Source organism: Rhodamnia argentea, chromosome 5, assembly GCF_020921035.1.
Source record: "Rhodamnia argentea isolate NSW1041297 chromosome 5, ASM2092103v1, whole genome shotgun sequence".
NCBI classification, from domain to species: domain Eukaryota; kingdom Viridiplantae; phylum Streptophyta; class Magnoliopsida; order Myrtales; family Myrtaceae; genus Rhodamnia; species Rhodamnia argentea.
The window spans coordinates 7578473-7600403 of record NC_063154.1 but is presented as its reverse complement, the minus strand read 5'-3'; the positions used below and the strand labels follow the sequence as shown (position 1 = coordinate 7600403).

Sequence of the window (21931 nt, the reverse complement as noted above, 5' to 3'; positions counted from 1 at the left end):
TAATAGCACAAATGATTTTTGAATTTTGATCCAATGTATAATATTATCCCTAGATTTTGGTCCAATTTGTAATATTGTCTATAGACTTTAATTCTTTCAATGTGGTCTCCGAATCGTTAATATATATTTAATGTTGTTCTTGAATTTTGGTTCAATGTGCAATATCATTCATAGATTTTTAATTTGTATAATGTGGTCTCTGAACTATTGATATATATATTTAATATTATCCTTAAACAATATGAAAGTATTTAAAAGTACATGGGACCATATTGAGCATTAGACCAAAGTTCAGAGCCGATGCACATTGAATCAAAATTTAGAGATTATATTGCATAAATTAAAAGTTTAGTGATTATATTACACGTTGAATCAAAATTCAGGTACCATTTTACCTAACTACGGTAGATCTCCTTGAAAGTAGGTGATGGCTCATGCGTACAACCTGTTACCTTCTCGATTTTGTATCTAATTGCTTTTTGGTCCCTCAAAAGTTGAGATTTGCGTCCACTTGCCCTCGGCTTTTTTTTCCTCATTCCGGTTTTGATCGAGGCAGAGGATGCCGGGAATCAAACTGTGAGAGGCGCGATAGTGAAATGAAACTCAGGCGCGAAGTCGAAGAGACGACGACGATGTGTCCTGAGGACTTCCCCCTCATTTCCATTTCAGTTCGCCAGTCAATACTTGCAGCAAAGCGTTCAACTTTCTCCACCTCCCTCCAAGTTGCAGCGATGGCGACTTTGGGAAGTGGACGGTTTCGGATGTGGTCAACTTGAACAGAGTTGAATTTCATGGGGCAGTTCGGGAATTTTCAACAGTCTGAGATATGAGATAGGTTTGGACAAGACAACACCGCACACTTCCTGTTTTGTCAGAAGGAAGAATCAAAGCTCTATCCGTCTCATCTCCAAGTCAAAACGAACCAGACAACGCCCCATCCGAGCAAGAACCTCAAGATTTCTGTATATCTCTCTGTCTCTGTCTCTGTCTCTCTCTCTACGCATGACATCGCCATCTTCGACAAATCTCCACCACCCCCATCAATCCGCAATGACCAGAGCCAGAAGCAGAGCCGCCGTCGCACCTCCTCTCTCTCCTCTCCAGATGCACGCTAACCTCTCACTGCTGTTTCTCTTCTCTCTCTCCTTATCACTCCAAGAATCTCTCTCCCACATCGACCCCCACTTCGGAAACTGCAGCCTCCCCGTCGCCTGCGGCGGCCTGAAAATCTCCTTCCCGTTCTACGTCCTCGACCGGCAGCCCTCCTACTGCGGCTTCCCGGGCTTCAACCTGTCCTGTGCCCACGACCGCCTGGTCATCACTCTGTCCGGCGACGACTACGTGGTCCGCGACGTCTTCTACAGGAGCCAGTCTCTCCGCGTCTCCAACGCGGCCCTCTCCGACGACAACTCGACCGCCTCCTCTTACTGCGCGCCTGGCTCTCTCAAGAACCTGACCCTCCCGTCGGCTCAGTTTCAGCTGGGCCAGAACGTCACCGCCACTCTCTCTCTTTTATACAACTGCAACCTCTCTCCCCGCGCAGACGAGCTTCTGAACTTCAGGATCAGCTGTTCCGGCGAAGGAGAAGGAGGCGAAAGAGGGGTCGTCTTGGGGATATATGGGGATGGCGAGGATCAAGAAGTGATCGATGCGACGAAAAAGTGCGGGACTTTGGTGGAGGCGCCGGTGGCAGCCGAGTGGAGAGAGGGGGCGGAGATAGGCGAGGCGTTGAGGAGCGGGTTCGTGTTGAACTGGAAGGCGAGCAGCTGCAGCGCGTGCGAGAGAAGCGGTGGCAAGTGCGGGTTCGATCACGAGAGCTACCATTTCCAGTGTTACTGCCCCGACCGGCCTCATGCTGCGGTTTGTAGAACTGGTACGTTCCCCCCTCCTCCTCCTCCTCCTTCTTGTGCTTATGTTCATAGATTAGTCTTATCATACGAAAACAAGGAGGGTCATCAGAAAATTCAGTAGAACTCTGGATAATTGGAAAGAAAGAACTAAAGAAAGAAAGGCGATTTGGCCACATAAGTTGCGAACAAACAATTGATCCTCTGTGATGCAACTGGAACTAACGACGACCCCATGCTTCCATGGAGTGCGTGATTCATCTTCGAGTGAGAAGAAAAGTTAGGGCAAATGTGGGTATATGTCCTTAGTGCGTTATGAAAAGGCAAATTCGTCTCTAGAAGTATAGCTCTCGATAAGAAACCATTTCGTTACTTGATGCAGATAGGGTTGAGCGGTTTCTTAATCGATTAAAGTTACGTTTGAAACTTAAAACCTATCCATCGAAATTGATTCTTCAATTTTTGGAACCCAAAACCTACCTTGTCACTTGTTTTGAAGTCAATTTCACGGTCTACGGAGATTCCTCGGGTATTCTTAATTGAACGATTACAGAAAATCGTTATCTTTAATGATCATCGTTTGTTGCTACAATCCACTTAACATATTTATATCTAGACACATGAAGAAAATATGAAACATTAACACAGTAAAAATCTCAATCACGGTTATCGTAAAAAGTGGAAGCTTAAATTAATGGTTTCAGATTACGTATTCATCATCAGATGCCATGGAATACTGCATGATCTTGCGAAAACACAGAACAAAAAAAAAAAAAAAACATGCTTGTTCCATGATTCTACTTTGCATATCCTAGAATCTCGAAATGGACCGGTGGAAATTGGTCCAATTCTCCGATTTTCGGCTCTACCCTAAAATCATGCTTATCCTTGAATGTGGGAGCAAATTGTAGAAATTGGCGACAAAGTTTATTTCCATCGTCTGGATATAGCGACGATACATAATTCTTGTTGCTAATTGTTGGGTTTTGTGCCAAAGCTTTCTCGAAAGAGAATTGATTATATAATACTCTTCAAGTGAATGTTATGCTAATGATCTATTTTGGGCCACAAAAAATAAACAACAATCATTAAAATTGTTGTGGGGTATACATTTTTAAGAAATTATGGCTCACAATATATTGTTATTCTTATAGTCATTCAAATGCTGTTATGCTAACAAAGTTCTTCTCGGAATGACACGTTTAGTGACGTTTCATCGCTAATAGTTGATCTTTTCCGCAATCAAGAGAAGACTTTATTTAACTCATTTCGACATCAAAACTTCAAGGCTGCTTGAAGTTCTTAGAAATGTCATGCATAATAAGACATGCATAAAATTAATACACATAACCGAGCCATATTTAATAACCAATAACTATAGATGGCAAAGTGGGTCAAGAACCCATGGGCCATAAATAGGTCACTAACAATTTAGTGGGTCTTAAATGGGTTAGCTAACTATATTAAAAATTAATTTTTTAATCTTTTATTTTAATTTTTTTATAATTATAAAATCGTCTACAATGTTTTAGTAATATATATTTTTAATAATTCATAAGTTTTGCTAAATTAGATTAAATATGAAAGTGTTCTAGTAATATGGATCGGGTAGGGTATGAGTTGTTGGATTTGTATTACATGAAAACATGTTAAATGGGTCGGACCATATATAACTCGACCTAAACCCAACCCAACCCAACCCACCGGTTCGATACCTTTACCAATAACGATCTGTTGCATCACTTAATGTATCTATTTTGTGAATAAATCTCCAACTTAGTGTTAGTAATGATATTTTGCTGTCTTGAGGCAATGAGCTAGCATTTGGCAGAACATTTTGCCACAAAGTGAGTGTCCGATCCATGGCAAAGACAAACCTTGATTGAGTTGGCTAGTCATTTTGGAGCCGCCACACTCTTTATTAAGCTAATTACTGGATTTATTATAGTAGGGCGATTAAGAGTTCTCATACTATATTATTGTAGTACAATGATTCCCATAAATTCCATTGGAAGCTACCACGTTACTGTAGGATGAAGTCATTAGGAGATTTGATATTGAAGATCCTTGTTGGGTATAATTTGTGACGAAAATTACCAAAAAAGTCCTAAACCTTTTGTAATTGTGTCAATTCAATTCTAAATTTAATTTTTTTATCAATAGAGTTCTAAACTTTTTGCAATTGTGCTGATGCAATCCATTTACCTGCCGGAGCTGACTTGATGTGACAAATTTTTAATAATATTTAATATTTTTTCGAATATTTTAATTGTTTTTTTTCTGTCTTTTTTTTCTTTTCTTTTTTCTTTGATTTGGGCATGTAGGCGGCAGCCCGCCACCGGCAGAATTTTTGGAGTAAATGATTGGGTATATAAACTTTGCCACAACGTACCGACTACCGAGACAGTGGTCTCAAATTCAATTTATAAGCAACTCTTTCTCATCAATTTGTGGAATTCGACTTCTTAAATTTGGAGTCTCGGCCATTCTTTTACTAGGGCAAGCACGGGCTCCATTTACTGTTTATGGTAATAAGAAAATTTCGTAAAAAAATGGATTTCAATAGATATGAGTATCTTGCCTCCATCGTCAATTCATTCGTGGTAATGTGATATTCACATAGTCTTAGCAAAATAATTTGGGTAACCTATACTCCTATATAATAATCAATATATATATTGTTTGCTGTTTTATCACATTTACTTTTGCTTTTCTATTTTGATATATAATTTCAATTTTATCTTCGGAATTCTCTCTTTTTTTTTTTTTTTTTTACTGCTTTTGTTTGTCCATATACGACGGATTGAATTTAGATGAGACTCATTAATTGATCATAGTTATGCTATCTAGATTCACTAATGGTGAAACAAGTTACTTGTAATTATGTACAGTTTATTTGGATAAATTTAATGCATTTCATTTAGTCTTTTCTTGTTTGCATGTTGATTTCAAGTTTTTTTTTTACTTAATTTATTTATTTGCAAAATAAATATTTTTATGGATATACTGTTTTAAGCTGGATTACGATTTCTAACTTAGGTGCTAATTGTTAACTGGTTAATTATATTTTTACTGGGTTTAAGTAATTCTTTACATTTATTTCACTTCTTGTAAGAAGTGATGTTTTCTATTTTTGATCTTAATTGGTCAATTGCCTGATTGTACTTTAGCTCTCTAATATCAACAATGCCATCATTTTCTTAATATTTCTTTTTGGGTGGTGCTATTTCCACTCCCATTTTGGTTAAGGCACTCCTCTTTTTAATTAATAGACCAAAATACCATTCTCTCTCTTCAAATTACTGTTTCTTTTTTTATCAACCTAACCAATATTAACTACCTTTATTTCTATTTTTCCTTTTAAATATCAAATTCACATTATAAATGTCAAATTACACCCAATAAAATATCATTCTATAATGCATCATGTTATCACTTTTCTATATAAGTTGATTATTCTTAATTTATGATCTCGCTTTTAATTAGAAAAGCTATATAAAATGTTAGAAATTTTAGTTATAATGGCTTATAAACACACAACTAACTGTTTATTTTTTATGAAATAGTTTGAAGAAAACTTTATTACAAAGTTGAAATTTAAAATTCAATATAATTATTGCTTATTTGTGCTTTTTTCACATTTTAATATGAATTGCAAGATAGTATTGAAAATTTGTTTATATATTCTGCATTTTCAAACTCCTATAAGTTGATCTACTTGCTATGAGATTGAATTTATAATCAATATTAATTCTTTTCTTTATATCAAGAGTTGATTAGCACGAAATTTTATGTTTTTTCCTTTATGTGTTTATCCTTTGTTAATCTATATCTAAATACATATATGTTCAACATTTTATTATGCTTTTAACAAATTAATCTTTTCCATTTTGTGATCAATTTTACTTCTTCTGTTTTTATCAAGATTGACTAAAAATAAAGATAAATTTATGGGTTAGCATGATACAAAAAGAAACATTTAATTGAAGAAAGAAGATGGTATTTTAGTAAGTTAATTAGCAAAAATGATTGTCTTAGCTAAAATGAGAATGACAATAATGCTCCCTCTTTTTTCCCTTAGTATTATCATTTTGGTATTTTGGCAACCTGGTGTAGGCAAGGAAACATCCACGCTTATTGTTAGGGACGGTATAATCTTAACGATATATCCACATACCATCATCACATGTTTTGCATAAAGCACTCATTGATTGAGAGATCGTGTGGTCAGAAATAATGGACCGTCGAGCTAGCAGCTCACTTTAAAAAATTTCAGCACTTACGATTTAGACTTACGGCTAGAATTTTGTATTAGGTTCCTTTTGTTTCGCGAAAAATAAATGATTCGAAAAAAATTTCTTTAAAATAATCACTCAAATTACTTGAAATAATTAGTTCATGAAAACTGTTTTCATTATCATCAATAATTCATGTCGAAATATTTTTGTGAATGATCAAAAGTTTTTATTTATTCATATTTGTGGCGATACAAATGATTATTTTTTAAAAAATATCTTTTAAATTATTCATTTTTCGCAAAACAAATGCAATCTTATAATACATTCAGATCAGTGTTTAAAGGTCGACATCATAATGCTGTTCGATCAAGAGTCAATGAAAAAAAAAAAAAATACTGTGCTTGACATTTTTAAATGGAGATAGGGTGGAGTTCCTGGTTTTCTAAGCTATGACCAATTGCTGATGTTTGAAGGCCGAAAAATGAATTCCCAGAAAAGACTTGACTCGTACATCAATGTCATTACATCAATGTAATTCCGAATAAGCCAGTTTTCCTTAGACTTTCAGAGGGAAGACTTTGACCAAAAAGCCTGGTCAACAACTCCTAAAACAATATACATCTGAACATCAAAATCAAAGGCTGTTCCCTCATCTGTCTTTCTTGACTTCTTACTTGGCTCCTTCCAGCCAAGAGCTGTTGCTGAACTGAACCGATGTGTTAGGGACGCTGTTTATGTCCGTTTCTCCTCATCCAGAGCGATATGTGCCCATATTGTTTGCTTGTTTGCGTTAGGATTGAATCGCGTTCCATGCTAAACTCTGCGAAAACTCACTGATATAAGCACACTGATAGGTTGGACTTTCGAGCATGATTTGAACCTTTTGTTTTTGGTTGACTATACAACAGCCAGTTGATGGCAAGCTCAAATTTAATAGCCAAGGGGTATTAACAAGTGCTAAATAGTAATGACTTGGACCGTTTTGAGGGTATAAATGCTTACATCCTCTCAGGCGCAATTAGCCTCTGTCTCTTTCCTTCACATTCTTCAGCAATGTCTCCTGGATTGAATCCACAAAACGTGCCAAGCTTTAGAGATTCCCCATTTAGGCGGATCGGTATTATCATCGGTCTCAGCATGTTCTTATTCGACTTCGTACTGTCTCTGGGGGGGAACCCGAAATTTGATGCTTGTCAGCCAAAGAACTGCGGTACTGGTCCAAACATAAGCTATCCCTTTTGGATCCTGGGAGTTCAACAACCTTATTGTGGATTTCCTGGCTTCGAGATAGAATGCTACAACCAAAGGCCGATTTATGAGACATCTCGATCTAGTTATGTTATTGAAGAGATTTCGTACGAGGAGAACTTGTTCAGAGTGGTGAATCAAGTAGTACTTGATGCTGGATGCCCCCTGCCGAGTCTCAATTACTCTTTCGACCGGCTACCCGTTACTTTTGGTCCGGGCCAGGTTGATCTCTGCATTTTCCGCAACTGCGACGAGTCATTTTCCGTCAATTCTACAATATCTAGGGTCGAGTGTGCTCCTGGTGAAGGGAACAATTCTTTTGCCGCGATAGCTAGTATGTGCGATTACTTGAACTGGAATAGAGAGTCGTGCCAGTGCTTGGTGGCCGCCCCGGTTCAGATACAAAACTGGAAGGTGAATCAAAGTGTCGACTACCTCAAGTTATTGGAGGACGGTTTCACGCTGAACTGGATTGGGTATGACTGCATGAGGTGCCGAAGGAGTGGGGGGCGGTGCGGCTCTGAAAATAGCACAAGTGTGTGCTATTGCCGCGATGGAACACATCTCGGATACTGTGGTGACGGTAAGACCCTGCAAACTATTCTTAGGCTTTCACATTCTGCTGCTCTTCTAGAAAGTTTTTCTTCACCATCTGGTTCGAGTTTGAGAAACATAAATTCACGAATGATGTCTCTGTCCACTTCATCTTTGTGGAATCGGTTCTTCTGATGCTTTTGTCCAAAAACTTCAGCTTGGTTTCTTCGGCTTTCCTAGATGTTCCTTTCTACCGCTTGAAAAACTCCATATGCTTACTTTTCATTCATCATTCCTAGTTCAAGTTCAATACATTGCATCAAAAACACAAGCTACAGTGAGAACATTAGAGCTCGATGTAGCTGAAGTTGCCGAGCATGTGTTAGCTTGAGAACCAAGAAGGTCGGGAGTTCGACTGCCACCTCCGGGATTTGGAGGGAGGGGTTTCTACGGGGTGCTAAATCAAGCTCATCACTTTTCTCTTCTCCCTTCATAGTTTGCTACCACCATGTCTCGTCCATCTTCATGCGAAAGAACAGGGAAGAAAACCGAGGCCCTATTATCGTACGGACGCCAAAATTGAAAGTGCAACTTATGAAAAAAAATCACAATTACAGCATCATGGAGTCAGTCATTTGATTGTGTTTATGGGGGTTTTCCGTTTCGACCTCCTTAACATCGACGAATCTTTGTCTGACATAAACCCAATTGGGCAGATCAGGTGGTCGCTTCACCAGTTTCTTCCTTCTCCATCAGTTGTCACCTAACTGGGTCTCTCTGCCTTTGATTGTCACGAGCTCAAGTTATCATAGTACTCGACCTTTTGAGAGATCAAGGGTCGAGGACGAGTCTCAAGTGAAATCGTTGTGGTTCTGACTTCTGCGGGTGTGAAGTCGACCCAGGAAAGCCTGTGGGAAAGCTTCGAAACCCCGTCAAACATGGTTGGAAACTTCGCGAGAAGCAAAGTTGGCCATGGGCCCGTGGCCGATGGAGAGAAATCGATGGTGAGTCCCGGAAACGGACCTTTTTAAGCCGAAGAATCAACAGTGGCAATAGATATTTTCTCACGCTGAGCAAATATGTGGTCCGCTACGTTTGCTCTTTCGGGTCCTCTACGCTCAGTTGACCCAGTCAATTGGCGTGTTTACTTGAAAAATGATCCAACGTGACATTCGTATAATGCGATCCTTAGTTTCAGCCACCGAATCTCACTGACTGCTCTATGCCACAAAAGCTCCCCTGTTTCTGTCCGTTCTTGTGCTCCTATTGTTCCCTCTGAAATTTCTGAAATGGGTGTCGAAAGCTCCATAAGTTCCAAGGTTTTGCTTCGCCATGTCATTAGCGTTTTGACGATTATTTCTTTGGAAAACTGGGTTGCGTCTGTGGGCTTGAAGGATGAATTCTGCAAGCCTGCCGAGTGCGGTAAGGACATGATAGGTCATCCCTTCTGGAGCGACACTAAACTATCAACCAATCGAAGTTTTCCAACTGACTGTGATGATAAGCCACCGCTCAAACTGCACCCTTTTGGGGAGTCCCTTGTTGATTATGATAATCAATCTCTTAAGTTGACCTCGGAGTTCGAGAGAACGGGCAATGCTTGTTTTGCTCCAACTCCACCGCCCAGTGAATCTGATACTGATGATTCTGACTCTGAACCGCCCTCCTTCCTTAATCAGAGGCCTTCATACCTAGCATTTCTCCATTACTGCAGCAGCTCCCCAAAAGTTGATCATCCATATCCTTACTTGACTTGCCACTCCGTTGGGGCCAACCGCACTTGCGTTGCTCTTGTAAATCAACCAAAAGACCCACTTCTTGATCTGTCGGCGTGGGCGAGTCATGTTCTTGTACCTGTGGAATTATCTGACGGGAGTATTGAGGAAATGAAAAAAGGTGACCACGAGAAGAGGTGGTCGCACGGATTTAAAGTGATATGGAATTTAACCTCCTGGGACAGTTGTGTTAAATGCAAAAAAAGTGGAGGCAAATGCATTATACACGATGAAGGTTTTCTGTGCGCCTGTTCTGGTGCCGCTTATCCGCTCACTTGCAGAAGAGGTAACACATTTCGGTTAATTCCCTGTGATAGAAACTGTTTAATTTCTCCCATGTGTTCTTCGGTGAATGGCCTTGCCATGCTCTCCAAACTTGATTAGGGATTCAACGGAAGTGAAAGAGCTTCTTTGGCTTCCCTTAGTTTTCTTTTCTCAGTTCTATTTTCCCTCCTTGGCTTCATACACCAAGCCATCACTTCTATTTATATTTCTTTTGGATAACCCTTTTGCAGTTTTAGTGGTTAGATGAATTCATAGCAACGCCATTTTCTTCCTCGCATCAAAGCTGAAGAACCAACAGCATCTTCAGATCACAGATACATATAGTAAACAGTGAATTTGTAAGAGTGTCACTGTTTGTGCTAGCCAGTTCCCATGTGAGTGCACAGATGTGTTGAGGATTATAGATGATTACTGAATTTATGATACGGTGGCCAGGGTATGATTCACTAAGAGAAGACGAATGCACGGGAAGGAAAACGTGAAGGGGAAAGTCTTCTCTGCACGTGTTTGCTTATGCTTGTTTTGCATCAGCTTAACGTTTCAGTTAACACTGTCGCATACAACACTCCATTAAGCTTAGTTCTGCAATTCCATGTGATATGTAACATGTGGGAATATCTATTTGTCCCTAAGATGTATTATGGTAAGTGAGTTGCAATTGTTCGATCAAGGAAGTTGGTGTCTGTACTCCTGTTCTATCATTTTCATAATGCAGATAGGATCTGTATTTGTGGAATTCGTTTCTAACGCAAACGCCGTCTTTTGGTACCTACATCTTTGATGCAGGAAACAACTATGCAGCTTTGAAGATTGGAGTAGGTCAGTCAAACCTTTATCATCGGGGACAATATACAATCCTTTGAATATATATCGGCACATTAAGCGTGGTTTGTGATAGCGAAAAAATGTTGTCAGCGCATATTTTGAGCCCAATTATGATGCAAGAGCACAATGTCATGCTTCATACATTTGTGAACATTTCGCAGACAAAGTTTTCCTGAAATTATCCATTTCCTCTGCTTGTCACTGATGCAAATCTAACGAAACTTTTGTTCTTCAGGTAGCGGAGTCGGTGCCTTGGCCAGTATTTTCCTCTGTTCGTGCATCTATATGATTCACTACAAACGACGGCATCCCTTCTTAAAACTCCGCTCCAGACAGGCTTCTTCCGGTTCTTCCTTGAAAGCAGATATTGAAGTGGGCAATGTATTGTTCGAGGTCCCCATTTTCACCAATGGCGAGCTTGAAGAAGCTACTAACTATTTCGATTCTGCCCGGGAGCTCGGAGATGGAGGTTATGGAACTGTGTACCATGGTAAGACCTTTAAAGAAAGAGGCTAATTAGGCAACCTGCATATAAATGCTAGGAATCTAAGCGGGTCATTCTCCATTTTCTTAATCAGGCAAACTTCGAGATGGCCGGGAAGTAGCTGTTAAGCGTCTATACGAGCACAACTATCGGCGGGTGAAGCAGTTCATGACTGAAGTCCAAATCCTAACTCGCTTGCGCCACAAATACCTCGTCTCTTTGTATGGCTGCACTTCACAGCACAGCCGTGAACTCCTGCTGGTCTATGAGTACATCCCGAACGGCACAGTAGCCGATCATCTACATGGGAAGCGAGCGCAGCAGGACCCTCTCCTGTGGCCTACTCGTATTAGCATCGCCATAGAAACGGCCACCGCATTGGCTTACCTTCATGCGTCTGACATAATCCACCGGGATGTGAAGACTAACAACATCCTTCTTGACAATAACTTTAGCGTCAAAGTAGCGGATTTTGGCCTTTCTCGGCTCTTCCCCAATGACGTGAGTCACGTGTCAACTGCTCCTCAGGGGACTCCAGGTTATGTGGACCCCGAGTATCATCAGTGCTACCAGCTTACGGAGAAGAGCGATGTCTACAGTTTTGGGGTAGTACTAGTGGAACTCATATCGTCCATGCCGGCGGTTGACATAAGCCGAGATAGGCATGAGATTAATTTGGCCAACTTAGCGACTAGCAAGATACAGAAACATGCGTTTCACGAACTGATCGATCCCAATCTGGGATTCGAGTCGGATCCCGAAATCAACAGGATGATCATGGCGGTGGCGGAGCTGGCTTTCAGGTGCTTGCAACAGGACAAGGACATGAGGCCTTCCATGGAAACTGTCCTGGAGGAGTTGAAGGCGATTTCGAGTGGGACACAGGAGCCCGACAAGTCGAAGGATGTGAGCGATGATAACAGCATCGGCCAAAGCAAGAACCCGCCTCCTTCACCGGAAAGCGAAGGTGCGGGGCTGTTGAAGAATGTGAAGCCGTCGGCTTCCCCTGTTTCGGTGACTCAAAAATGGGGAAGCAGTGGTAGTTCTACTGTACAGAGTGGTTGACACGTAGTCTTATCAGTTCTCTCCTGCAATTTTTCCTTTCTCCATCTTGGCTTAAAGTTTTCTTGCATTTCGGTAACGGTTTGCAGCTAATATTATACACAATGTAGATGATATAGCAGGCGATCAAGTTTTCCATTTCTGTCATCATTTTTCTGCTTCTACATGTCAGCACTTCTGCTGAGGCTGCATGAGGATTTGATGTAACTACTACATAGTACAGAGCAATTTCCTAGGAGCATGAATAAAGGATTGTACACATACTTGCCATTGTCCCTCTCTTTATCACAACAATTCAGGCTTTTGAAAGAATTTTCCCAGATCCGGGTTGAACATTGAGGCTTGTACAGCTTCTTCATGACATGAGCAGATTTGCTCCCAAAATGAATACAAGGACTTAAACCAGATTTAGAGAGGAGATACAATGGCTGATCGTGCTACGAAGGAAATATCAAGTCTCATCCTAGAAATTAAATCATCATCGCCCGTATTGAACGTGTTACATTGCAAGGAAGGCTTATTCTCACTCAAGTGCTAATCTGTATAAATAAAGTATGAGACAAATTTTTCTACTGAGGCCCGACTTTTTCACCCTTTTCACCGTTATCTCCTCTTCGTTCCAAAAGCACAAGCCTAAGTATTCTTCGGTCAAAAAGTCGGGGAGGACCAGAAGCTTTTTCATGATCAGCTCATCAGTTCCGCACGAAAATCGTAAAACTACCCTTTAACTTAAAGAATCTGCATTCTCCCTCTTAAATTCTCTCTCTCTCTCTCTTCCTCTCTCTGTGTGGTGTGTGTTTCTTTTGCGTTCAAAAGTCATTCTTTCTTTGAGAATTGTGAAAGACGATTTCTGAAAAGAAAAAGAGCGATCTTCCACCAGGAACACGAAGAAAAAGATTGGGAAATCGCGCGCATTCTCCAGCGCACAATGATCCCTTTATCATGCTCTCAAGCAATCCCTCTCAAGTAATCAAAATCGTCCCCTACTATACAGTAGTAATATTTCATTCAAATTTCAAAAGCACTGAAACCCGAGCATCCATTATTAGGCGTATATAAGGAGTCCCCGAAAAAACAGAGCACCCTCGAGGAGAACAGAGCACGAAGAAGATGGCGACTCTGCAGAAGTTCAAGCTCCTAGCCGCCCAGTGCGGCGTGGCCCCGAGCCCCACGCGCAGCCCGAGAGCAAGCCCCGTCGTCCAGCTCCGCCGCCAGAGCCACAAGACCACCCTGGGGATGCTCTTCGCTCGCGGCTGCGGGGTCGGGGTGCGGCGGGTCGACTCGGTCGAGCCGAGAAGCTTCCACACGCCAGAATCGGGCGGGGAGAAGAGGAAGAAGAGCGCGAGCGGGCGCACTCTGAAGGACCTGTTCGTGTCGCCGCCGCCAAGCCCGGAAAGAGATGGCGATGGAAGGGGAGGCGGCAAAGGAAACGGAAGCGGCGGGGAGGAGGTGTTTCCTTTCCACGCGGGCAGCCTAGGCGGTGTGATTGCCGGGCACGGTTCGCCAAGGCCGGTCTTCATGGGGTTGCGGTTCAGGTCGCTGATGCTCAGGAAGGCCTGGCGTCCCACGCTGGAAACAATACCCGAGTGATATGCCCATGCGGAACCCAAATTTTGCTACGAATTGTGTCGAGGACCGTCGTTTCGAGTGGCAGAATCAACTCAACTCGGTCGTCGTCCCTCTCATTCCCTAGACTCCAATCTCGATCTTATCTTTGCGTTTCGCGTCGCATACTTGTCTCAAGTTTGCGCAGATGAGATTCTAATGAAATGACATGCCATGCGAAAATTGCCTTCTCTATAATTTGGATACTATTCCGACAAGTATAAGGCCTAAGTCGCTAGAAATATGTTCAGGTGCTATGCCGCATCGTAGGCTATGTTCTCATCGCATCGTCAGGCCGCTGAATTTTTCATCCATTACGGTGGTCGGCGGAGAATCAATGTTGTACCGTGTAGTGCCGTGATGTGGAAAAAGCCGACTTAATCTCAGCCGAATATTGTTGCTCTACAATCAAGGCAAATCACCACTCCCATGAACACCTTGGTGACGCTGCGAATGAGCAGCCGTCCAGAATTAGTACCGACGCAATCTCTACAATTACCGACATCCTGAACAAGACCACAGTTTCGAGTTCAACCCCGATCCGCTTTTCGCCGCTGAAAATTCCCTCTCAGAAACGGTGGAGATCATGGAGGAGAGGCACAGCTAAGATTGTGCAACAAAACCAGTGAAGGGTAGATGCGAGAACCAAGTTTGCCGAGTGAGATGAGCATGCACTGATAGAGGGTGTAAAATTCCATATGTCAAGGAATTATATTATCACTGCATATCATATGCAATGATCTATTCAAGCGTTTCAAACTAGGTATTGAAGTTACACAAACTCGAAACTAGAAAGGAGATACTCTTTGAGCGATTAATATTCGAACAAATCGAACATCGTGAAGATACTGTAATAATGCTTTGATGATTAATCCTCACCGAAAGTTTAAACGTAAGGAACTAAAATCGCACCTGTCATCACTAAATATTATATGTAATAATCTATTGTATGGAAGTTTTCTAGCCGCAAAAAAGAAAAGAAAGGAGAACACAAGAACGAAATTTCAAGCTGGCAGGACTCCTTCCGATAAGGAAGTGGTTGTCGGGGCTTGAAACAAGAAAGAAGCCGTTGGAGTTTGCAATGACTGCGGGCACAAAAAATTCTAATTCTTCCAAACTTATGTATGGATATCTTAGGAAATGAAATATGAACAAAAAGTTTCCGAATGATGGGAGCCGAGGTCTTTGATTAGTATTTGTCGATCGTTTAATTAGGGTTCCGTTCGTTTGGAGAAAGATTATTTTCTGGCTTTTCGATAATTTGATTACAGCAACACAAAAAAAATTTCATGAATAAAAAATAATAAGCGTAGATCGGGAAAACAACTTTCCTTTTTGGCAAGAACGAAATTACTTTCCCTAAACCACTAAGCAAAAAAAAAAAAATTAATCGTTTTTATTTCCATCCATAATATTTTTCTTAGAGACAATTTCTAAATTTTAAGAAAAAAAAAAAAGAAATCTCACCATTTCTTAGGAAAAACCTTTTATTTCGAATTAAGAGAGAGAGCAAGCAATTTGTTTAGAATCCCGCCCGCCATGCTATAAAAGCAGTCATCCTCCTCCTTCAGTTCAGCCTTGGGCTTCGATTCGGAAACAGTTTCTTCCGAATTGCAAAACGCAGGCCGACGAGCGATTTTCCTGCATTGGTGTAGTCCAGCGGAGGAAGCGGTTTGGTCTTGTTGCATGGGAAGGGAGAGATTTTGGGAGGACAGCTAGACGAAGAAGGTGATTCCGGCGATGAATTGAATACTGCCGCATTGATCAAAAGCTGCTACTTCTGGGGTTCTGAATCTATTCCCGCAGTAAGCTCGAACAAGACTCGTTTCTGCATCGACCAAAGACGGGCCATTGCGCCAAAGATAGCGAAGCTATTTCCAGATTTTGCTCACAAGCTCCCTCACCGTCTGTTGGAAGAACAACTCATCGCCCTGTTACAGTCATGTAGGACCAAGAAGCAACTCCATCAAATCCATGCCCAGGTAGTCTGTCATGGCCTTGAACGAAACCATTATGTTGCTCCAAAAGTCATCACAACTTGTGCTCAGCTCAAGGAAATGGGATATGCCCATAACGTGTTCGACCAAATTCTCGACCCAAATGTCTCCCTCTGGAACGCCATGTTCAGGGGGTGTTCCCAGAATGAATTAAACAGGGAGGTCGTATTTTTGTTCGGTCAAATGAGAAGCATGGGCGTGATGCCCAATTGCTTCACTTTCCCGATTGTGCTCAAATCTTGTGGCAAGATCAATGCTCTGACGGAAGGCCAGGAAGTGCATTGTTTTGTGATCAAGTCTGGTTTTAGAGAAAATCCTTTTGTAGGCACCACCTTGATTGAAATGTACTCAAGTGGGGGAGAAGCTGGTCCTGCTTACAAGGCCTTTGGTGAGATGCTTGAGAGGAATGTTGTTGCATGGACTTCGATGGTCAATGGATACCTCCTGTGTGGAGATGTAGTTTCTGCAAGGCGTCTGTTCGACTTGGCTCCAGAACGGGACATAGTGTTATGGAACACCATGATCTCCGGTTATATTGAAATTGGGGACATGGTGGCTGCACGGAAACTCTTTGATGCCATGCCCAATCGGGATGTTATGTCATGGAACACTGTGTTAAATGGTTATGCTAACAATGGGGATCTCGATGCTTGTGAAGTGATGTTTGACGAGATGCCCGAACAGAACATTTTTTCATGGAATGGCTTGATTGGAGGATATGCCCGCGGTGGTAATTTCTTGCAAGTCTTGGCCACGTTCAAAAGAATGTTGATTGAAGCCACTGTGAGCCCAAATGATGCCACTCTTGTGACTGTTTTGTCTGCGTGTGCTAGATTAGGAGCTCTTGATTTGGGTAAGTGGGTACATGTTTATGCCGAGAGCTATGGATATGGCGGGAATACATATGTCGTCAATGCTTTGATCGACATGTATGCAAAATGTGGAGCTGTAAAGAATGCCCTTAAGGTGTTCATCAATATGTGCACAAAGGACTTAATTTCTTGGAATACTATAATAAATGGTTTGGCAATCCATGGCTGTGGGGCTGACGCCTTAAGTTTGTTCCAGCAGATGAAGGGTGCTAGAGTAAAACCAGATGGAATCACGTTCATAAGCATCTTGTGTGCCTGCACACATATGGGAATGGTGGCAGATGGTTTGTCATACTTTCAGTCCATGATTGATGATTACTCGCTAGTGCCTCAAATGGAGCATTATGGCTGTATGGTTGATTTGCTTGCACGAGGTGGTCTTTTGGTCCAGGCTGTTGAATTTGTGGACAGGATGCCCATAAAAGCGGATGCTGTTATTTGGGCTACTTTGCTCGGAGCCTGTCGGCTACACAAAAATGTTGACTTGGCCGAAATAGCCCTCCATCGGTTAAGTGAACTTGAGCCTGGAAATCCCGCCAATTATGTTATGCTTTCAAATATATATGGGGACATTGGAAAGTGGAAGGATGTGGCCAGATTGAAAGCTGCAATGAAAGATACTGGGCGTAGAAAACTTCCTGGATGTAGCTTGATTGAGGTCAATGATGATATTGTCGAGTTCTATTCCATGGACGAGAGGCATCCTGATAGTGATGAAATATATGTGGCCTTGGACGGTTTGATAAAACTATCAAGGTCATCTGGCCATGCATCTGACCTAACCGTGTTTGAGCAGTGAACTTATAGAAGGGGCATATCTAGACAAAGTCAATCACCGTTACCGTCTCATGTCAAGTCGCTTTCTTTTATTGCGAGGCGTTTGATACAGGTATGATTATTTCGATTTTGAGGAAGGAAGAGGGATCATCATGATATGTACTTCAGCGAAAAATTTAATGATTTTCTTCTCATCCATTCGTATACTTCTTTTTCTTGTGATTGACAACCTTGAGAGGAATAATTGTGTACTGTTTTTTAAAGAGAGAAAGTCACAGGTCAACTTTTTTCTGAGTCAAATGATCCTTCCAATTAAAGTGTAAGTGAAAATGCTGATGTGATTATTATTTTGCCATTTAATGTAGATACTGTCATTCCACGGGGCTTTTTAAAATCTTTTGACAAATAGAAAGCAGAATTAACATTTCTAAAAACACAGTATGGCAAAAATTTAAAAAAAAAAAAGGAGTGGAAGAGTGGACTAGTGGCTGATGGGGGTGGGTCATTGTGTGGCAGTGCAATAGTGTTAGCGTTGCCACATGTGGTGGCACTGCTGTCACTAACTGCACCTGAGAGAATACTCATAGAAAAAACATAAATTGTTACCAAAAAAAAAAAAAAAGAGAACGGTCACGACCACTGCATCTGAGTGCCACTCACGGAGGTTCGTGATCCCCCCACCACTTGTGCTCAGTGTGGTGACAACTGCTCTCTGGCAAGGGCTAGGCAACACGTCGCCACGGTCGTGCAACCTTGGCCAGGTCGGTCTCACCAAGGATCACGTCACCATGATCTCGCAACCTTGGCTTGAGGTTAACTAAAGCCAATCGACGCAAAAGAAAAATCATGATACCACTAGTTTGTTCAGGTAACGCTAATGTGGCAGTCTCGGTCAGCATTCGTATGCATGTTCAAGATATGAACTAATGTGATCAAATGAACATGTTGTTAGTAGAGATCCAAATGGCCAGAAGAAAGTTGCACGATGGATCATGATGGCTTCTTTTCTGAAAATGCAGGGACGATGGCTGCCTTCGTTCCATCAGAGACAGAAAACATCATGTTATAAAATTCTGAATGAGATGAGAGATGAAATCAAGATTTGATTTGTTTGGAGTCCTCGTGGGCTGTGACTGAGGCGATGGCTACGTGATTGCTATCAGGGTCTGTATGCCACTCCTCCTCTGATTCTTCGAATCTGTACCGATGATGTGATCGAAGAGCAGTCCTCTTCTCTGGTTTGTCTTCCACCCAATCAAAACCAAAAAAGACGAGAAGACTTGACTTTTCAAGTCAATCGCCAGCCGTGAACTCAAATCATAGTACGCTCGACCTTCAAAGAGATCCAATTCAAGGGTCGAAGGCGAATCTCAGTGAAATCGTCGTGGCTCTGAGGCCAGGCCACCGCGTTTGCTCTTTCGGGTCCTCTACGCTCAGTTGACCCAGTCAATTGGCGTGTTTACTTGAAAAATGATCCAACGTAACATTCGTATAATGCGATCCTTAGTTTCAGCCACCGAATCTCACTGACCGCTCTATGCCACAAAAGCTCCCCTGTTTCTATCCGTTCTTGTGCTCCTACTGTTCCCTCTAAAATTCCTGAAATGGGTGTTGAAAGCTCCATAAGTTCCAAGGTTTTGCTTGGCCATGTCATTAGCATTTTGACGATTATTTCTTTGGAAAACCTGGTTGCATCTGTGGGCTTGCAGGATGAACTCTGCGATCCTGCCGAGTGCGGTAAGGACAAGATGGGTCATCCCTTCCGGAGAGACTGTGATGATAAGCCAACGCTCAAACTGCACCCTTTTGGGGAGTTCCTTGTCGATTATGATAATCAACCTCTTAGGTGGAGCTCGGAGTTCGAGAGAACAGGCAATGCTTGTTTTGCTCCAACTTCACTGCTCGGTGAATCTGAGACTGATGATTCCGGCTTTGTACCTCCCTCCTTCCTTAATTCCACTGGGACGCCTTCATACCTAGCATTTCTCCATTACCGCAGCAGCCCCCCAAATGTTGATCATCCATGTCCTTACTTGACTTACCCCTCCGTTGGGGCCAACCACACTTGCGTCGCTCTTGTAAGTCAACCAAAAGACCCACATCCTGATCTGTCGGCGTGGGGGAGTCATGTTTTTGTACCTGTGGAATTAGTTGGCTGGAATATTAAGGAAATGAAAAATGGTGAGTTCGAGAAGAGGTTGAAGGACGGGTTTACAGTGATATGGAATTTAACCTCCTGGGACAGTTGTGTTAAATGCAAAAAAAGTGGAGGCAAATGCACTAAACAGGATGAAGGTTTTATGTGCTTCTGTTCTGGTACCGCTTCTCCGCTTACTTGCAAAAGAGGTAACACTTTTCGGTTAATTCCCTGTGATAGAAACTGTCTAATTTCTTCCATGTGTTCTTCGGTGAATGCCCTTGCCAAGCTCTCCAAACTTGATTAGAAATTCAACGGAAGTGAAAGAGCTTCTTTGGCTTCCCTTAGTTTTCTATTCTCATCGGTTTCTTTTCGCTTCACTCATCACGCCATTACATTTCTTTACCATATCTTTTAAACAATCCTAAGATGTATTGTGTTAAGTGATATTCAGTTGCTCGGTAAGAATTTACGTTAGATCTCGGAAGCCACGAAAGATTTATATGTCGTAGATGAATGTCATCGTATTATGATAATCAATCCGCAGTTTTTAAGTTAGGTATTCGTGAACATCAATATTGAAGTTTCCTCCCTAACCTGTCTTTCTTTTCTTTTGTTTCTTTATTTTCACTTTGGAAATTAAAACCTACTCCCGTTTTAAACTGAACTAAATCGAAAGAATGATTTAGATGAATTTCAAGTCTTAGATTGCCCTCTTTATGCTATTGACCTGAGCTGGCTCTATCTAGTAAGGCCAGCTCTGGTCAAATTTAGAGGGCACATGTGCCTCGACCCTTTTTGGTGAATTCACCTGCCTCGCTCTTTCCTTCACATTCTTCGATGATCTTGTAATTTCCTAGAAACAGCTGAAAGAACGCGTTCCGACATCATGAGAGAATAATAGAATTCGTCCTCTGGCTGTAGACTTCACTTTTCCAAGTCAATAGCCAGCCTTCAATATGAAAGAAAGAAGCGTTGGTTGGCTTGACCCAATGACTTGTGTGGACTCCCCCACTTAAATTTGGCTAAAGTGAAAGCTTTCGCATTTAAATGGTCCAAATTTACCGGATACTTGTATTTGACACGACAAATTTAGATCATCCAATGATCTTTTAGGAATCTCTAAGGACACGCGTGACAATGCTTCTGAAGCAAAATTTCTGCTTCATAAGTACTTTTGGAGCAGAAATTCATTCAATAACGCAATTTTTGAATTAGAAATCCGTTTGATTCACAACTTTAAATTTTTACTTTTGAAACAACTTTTTACTTCAGAAGTGGTTTTTGCAGCACTTTTGAGAAGTAAAAAAACTTACTTCTCACCATCAGAAGCTATTTTTTTCCTTCTCACTCCTCCCTCTTCATATTTTCTTCCGTTTACGGGCTCTCTCTCTCTCTCTCTCTCTCTCTCTCTCTCCCCCGAGAGGTGTGGGCCGGGTTTGGCTCGGTCCGGAAAATATTTTAATAAAAAAATTAAATCAATATAAAAAAGGAAAATTCAAAAATTTTGAAAATTCCAAAAAAATCCCAAAAAATAAGAAATGGCCACAATTAGCCGATCAAGACCTATTTTCGAATTTTTTGGCCCCCGATCTTTCCAAATTGACGATTTTTCCTTTTTTGGCAAATTGTCTCTAATTTCTCTCAAATTACCCATGAATTATAATCACACATTCTCTAAGCCCTTAGGGCTATATTAGGGAAGCCTTGATTTGTATTGATGTGTTTGATCTGTGCACTTGATTGCGCATTTATTTTATTAAATGTGATTGGTAGGATTAATCTTTGGATTTGCATGAAAATCCGTCGGTATTTGCATTTAACTTTTCTTGAATAAAATACATTTTAGGTTAGGATCAATAATTTTTTGTAAAAATTTTATCCTGTTATCAAACGTTTTTGTTCGATTAGAAATCAACTTCTGAAATAGAAGTAAAAAAATCAACTTTTACTTCTGAAGTTGTTTCTGAAGTAGAAGTGTTATCATACGCAACCTAAGCCATCAACCCATGCGAATTCATGTGAAAGAAACCCGCCCTCACACCTCCTCTCTACAACATCATATCGCCATCTTCGACAAATCTCCACAGCCCACGTCAATCCACAAGGACCTGAACCAGAAGCAGAGTCGCCGTCGCATCTCCTCTCTCTCCTCTCCCAATGCACGCTAACCCCTCGCTGCTGTTGCTCTTCTCTCTCGCCTTATCACCCCAAGAATCTCTCTCCCACATTGACCCCCACTTCG

The 21931-nt window shown here is 41.5% G+C and overlaps 3 protein-coding genes across 5 annotated transcripts; all 3 read left to right on the top strand.

Moving 5' to 3' along the window:
- The first annotated feature begins 995 nt into the window (after nucleotides 1-995).
- LOC115750404 (LEAF RUST 10 DISEASE-RESISTANCE LOCUS RECEPTOR-LIKE PROTEIN KINASE-like 1.2) lies at nucleotides 996-12561 on the top strand. 2 transcript variants are annotated; one of them, XM_030687733.2, is made up of 4 exons: nucleotides 996-1873; nucleotides 10714-10746; nucleotides 10988-11242; nucleotides 11331-12561. In XM_030687733.2, the coding sequence occupies exons 1-4, from the start codon at nucleotides 1003-1005 to the stop codon at nucleotides 12299-12301; spliced, it is 2130 nt and encodes a 709-aa protein (XP_030543593.1). In that variant the 5' UTR covers nucleotides 996-1002; the 3' UTR covers nucleotides 12302-12561. The 2 variants fall into 2 exon arrangements, with proteins under 2 accessions (XP_030543593.1, XP_048134685.1); XM_048278728.1 differs by lacking the exon at nucleotides 996-1873 and adding an exon at nucleotides 9089-9922 and having other exon boundaries at nucleotides 10711-10746.
- Nucleotides 12562-13113: 552 nt separating this feature from the next.
- On the top strand, nucleotides 13114-14185 carry LOC115750435. Of its 2 annotated transcripts, XM_030687807.2 has the most exons (2): nucleotides 13114-13578; nucleotides 13612-14185. In XM_030687807.2, the coding sequence occupies exons 1-2, from the start codon at nucleotides 13409-13411 to the stop codon at nucleotides 13886-13888; spliced, it is 447 nt and encodes a 148-aa protein (XP_030543667.1). In that variant the 5' UTR covers nucleotides 13114-13408; the 3' UTR covers nucleotides 13889-14185. The 2 variants fall into 2 exon arrangements, with proteins under 2 accessions (XP_030543667.1, XP_048134719.1); XM_048278762.1 differs by having other exon boundaries at nucleotides 13133-14179.
- Nucleotides 14186-15564: 1379 nt separating this feature from the next.
- LOC115750422 (pentatricopeptide repeat-containing protein At3g29230-like) lies at nucleotides 15565-18809 on the top strand. Its single transcript, XM_048278739.1, has 2 exons — nucleotides 15565-17661; nucleotides 18569-18809. The coding sequence occupies exon 1, from the start codon at nucleotides 15961-15963 to the stop codon at nucleotides 17569-17571; it is 1611 nt and encodes a 536-aa protein (XP_048134696.1). The 5' UTR covers nucleotides 15565-15960; the 3' UTR covers nucleotides 17572-17661; nucleotides 18569-18809.
- Nucleotides 18810-21931: the final 3122 nt, after the last annotated feature.

What these genes read in the sequence shown, in the direction of transcription:
- LOC115750404 (XM_030687733.2), top strand. Translation starts at nt 1,003, where the DNA reads ATGACATCGCCATCTTCGACAAATCTCCACCACCCCCATCAATCCGCA. An exon ending in AGCTTTGAAGATTGGAGTAG is followed by an intron (nt 10,747 to 10,987) that starts GTCAGTCAAACC and finishes TTTGTTCTTCAG; the next exon opens with GTAGCGGAGTCGGTGCCTTG. An exon ending in TTATGGAACTGTGTACCATG is followed by an intron (nt 11,243 to 11,330) that starts GTAAGACCTTTA and finishes TTTCTTAATCAG; the next exon opens with GCAAACTTCGAGATGGCCGG.
- LOC115750435 (XM_048278762.1), top strand. Translation starts at nt 13,409, where the DNA reads ATGGCGACTCTGCAGAAGTTCAAGCTCCTAGCCGCCCAGTGCGGCGTG.
- LOC115750422 (XM_048278739.1), top strand. Translation starts at nt 15,961, where the DNA reads ATGGGATATGCCCATAACGTGTTCGACCAAATTCTCGACCCAAATGTC.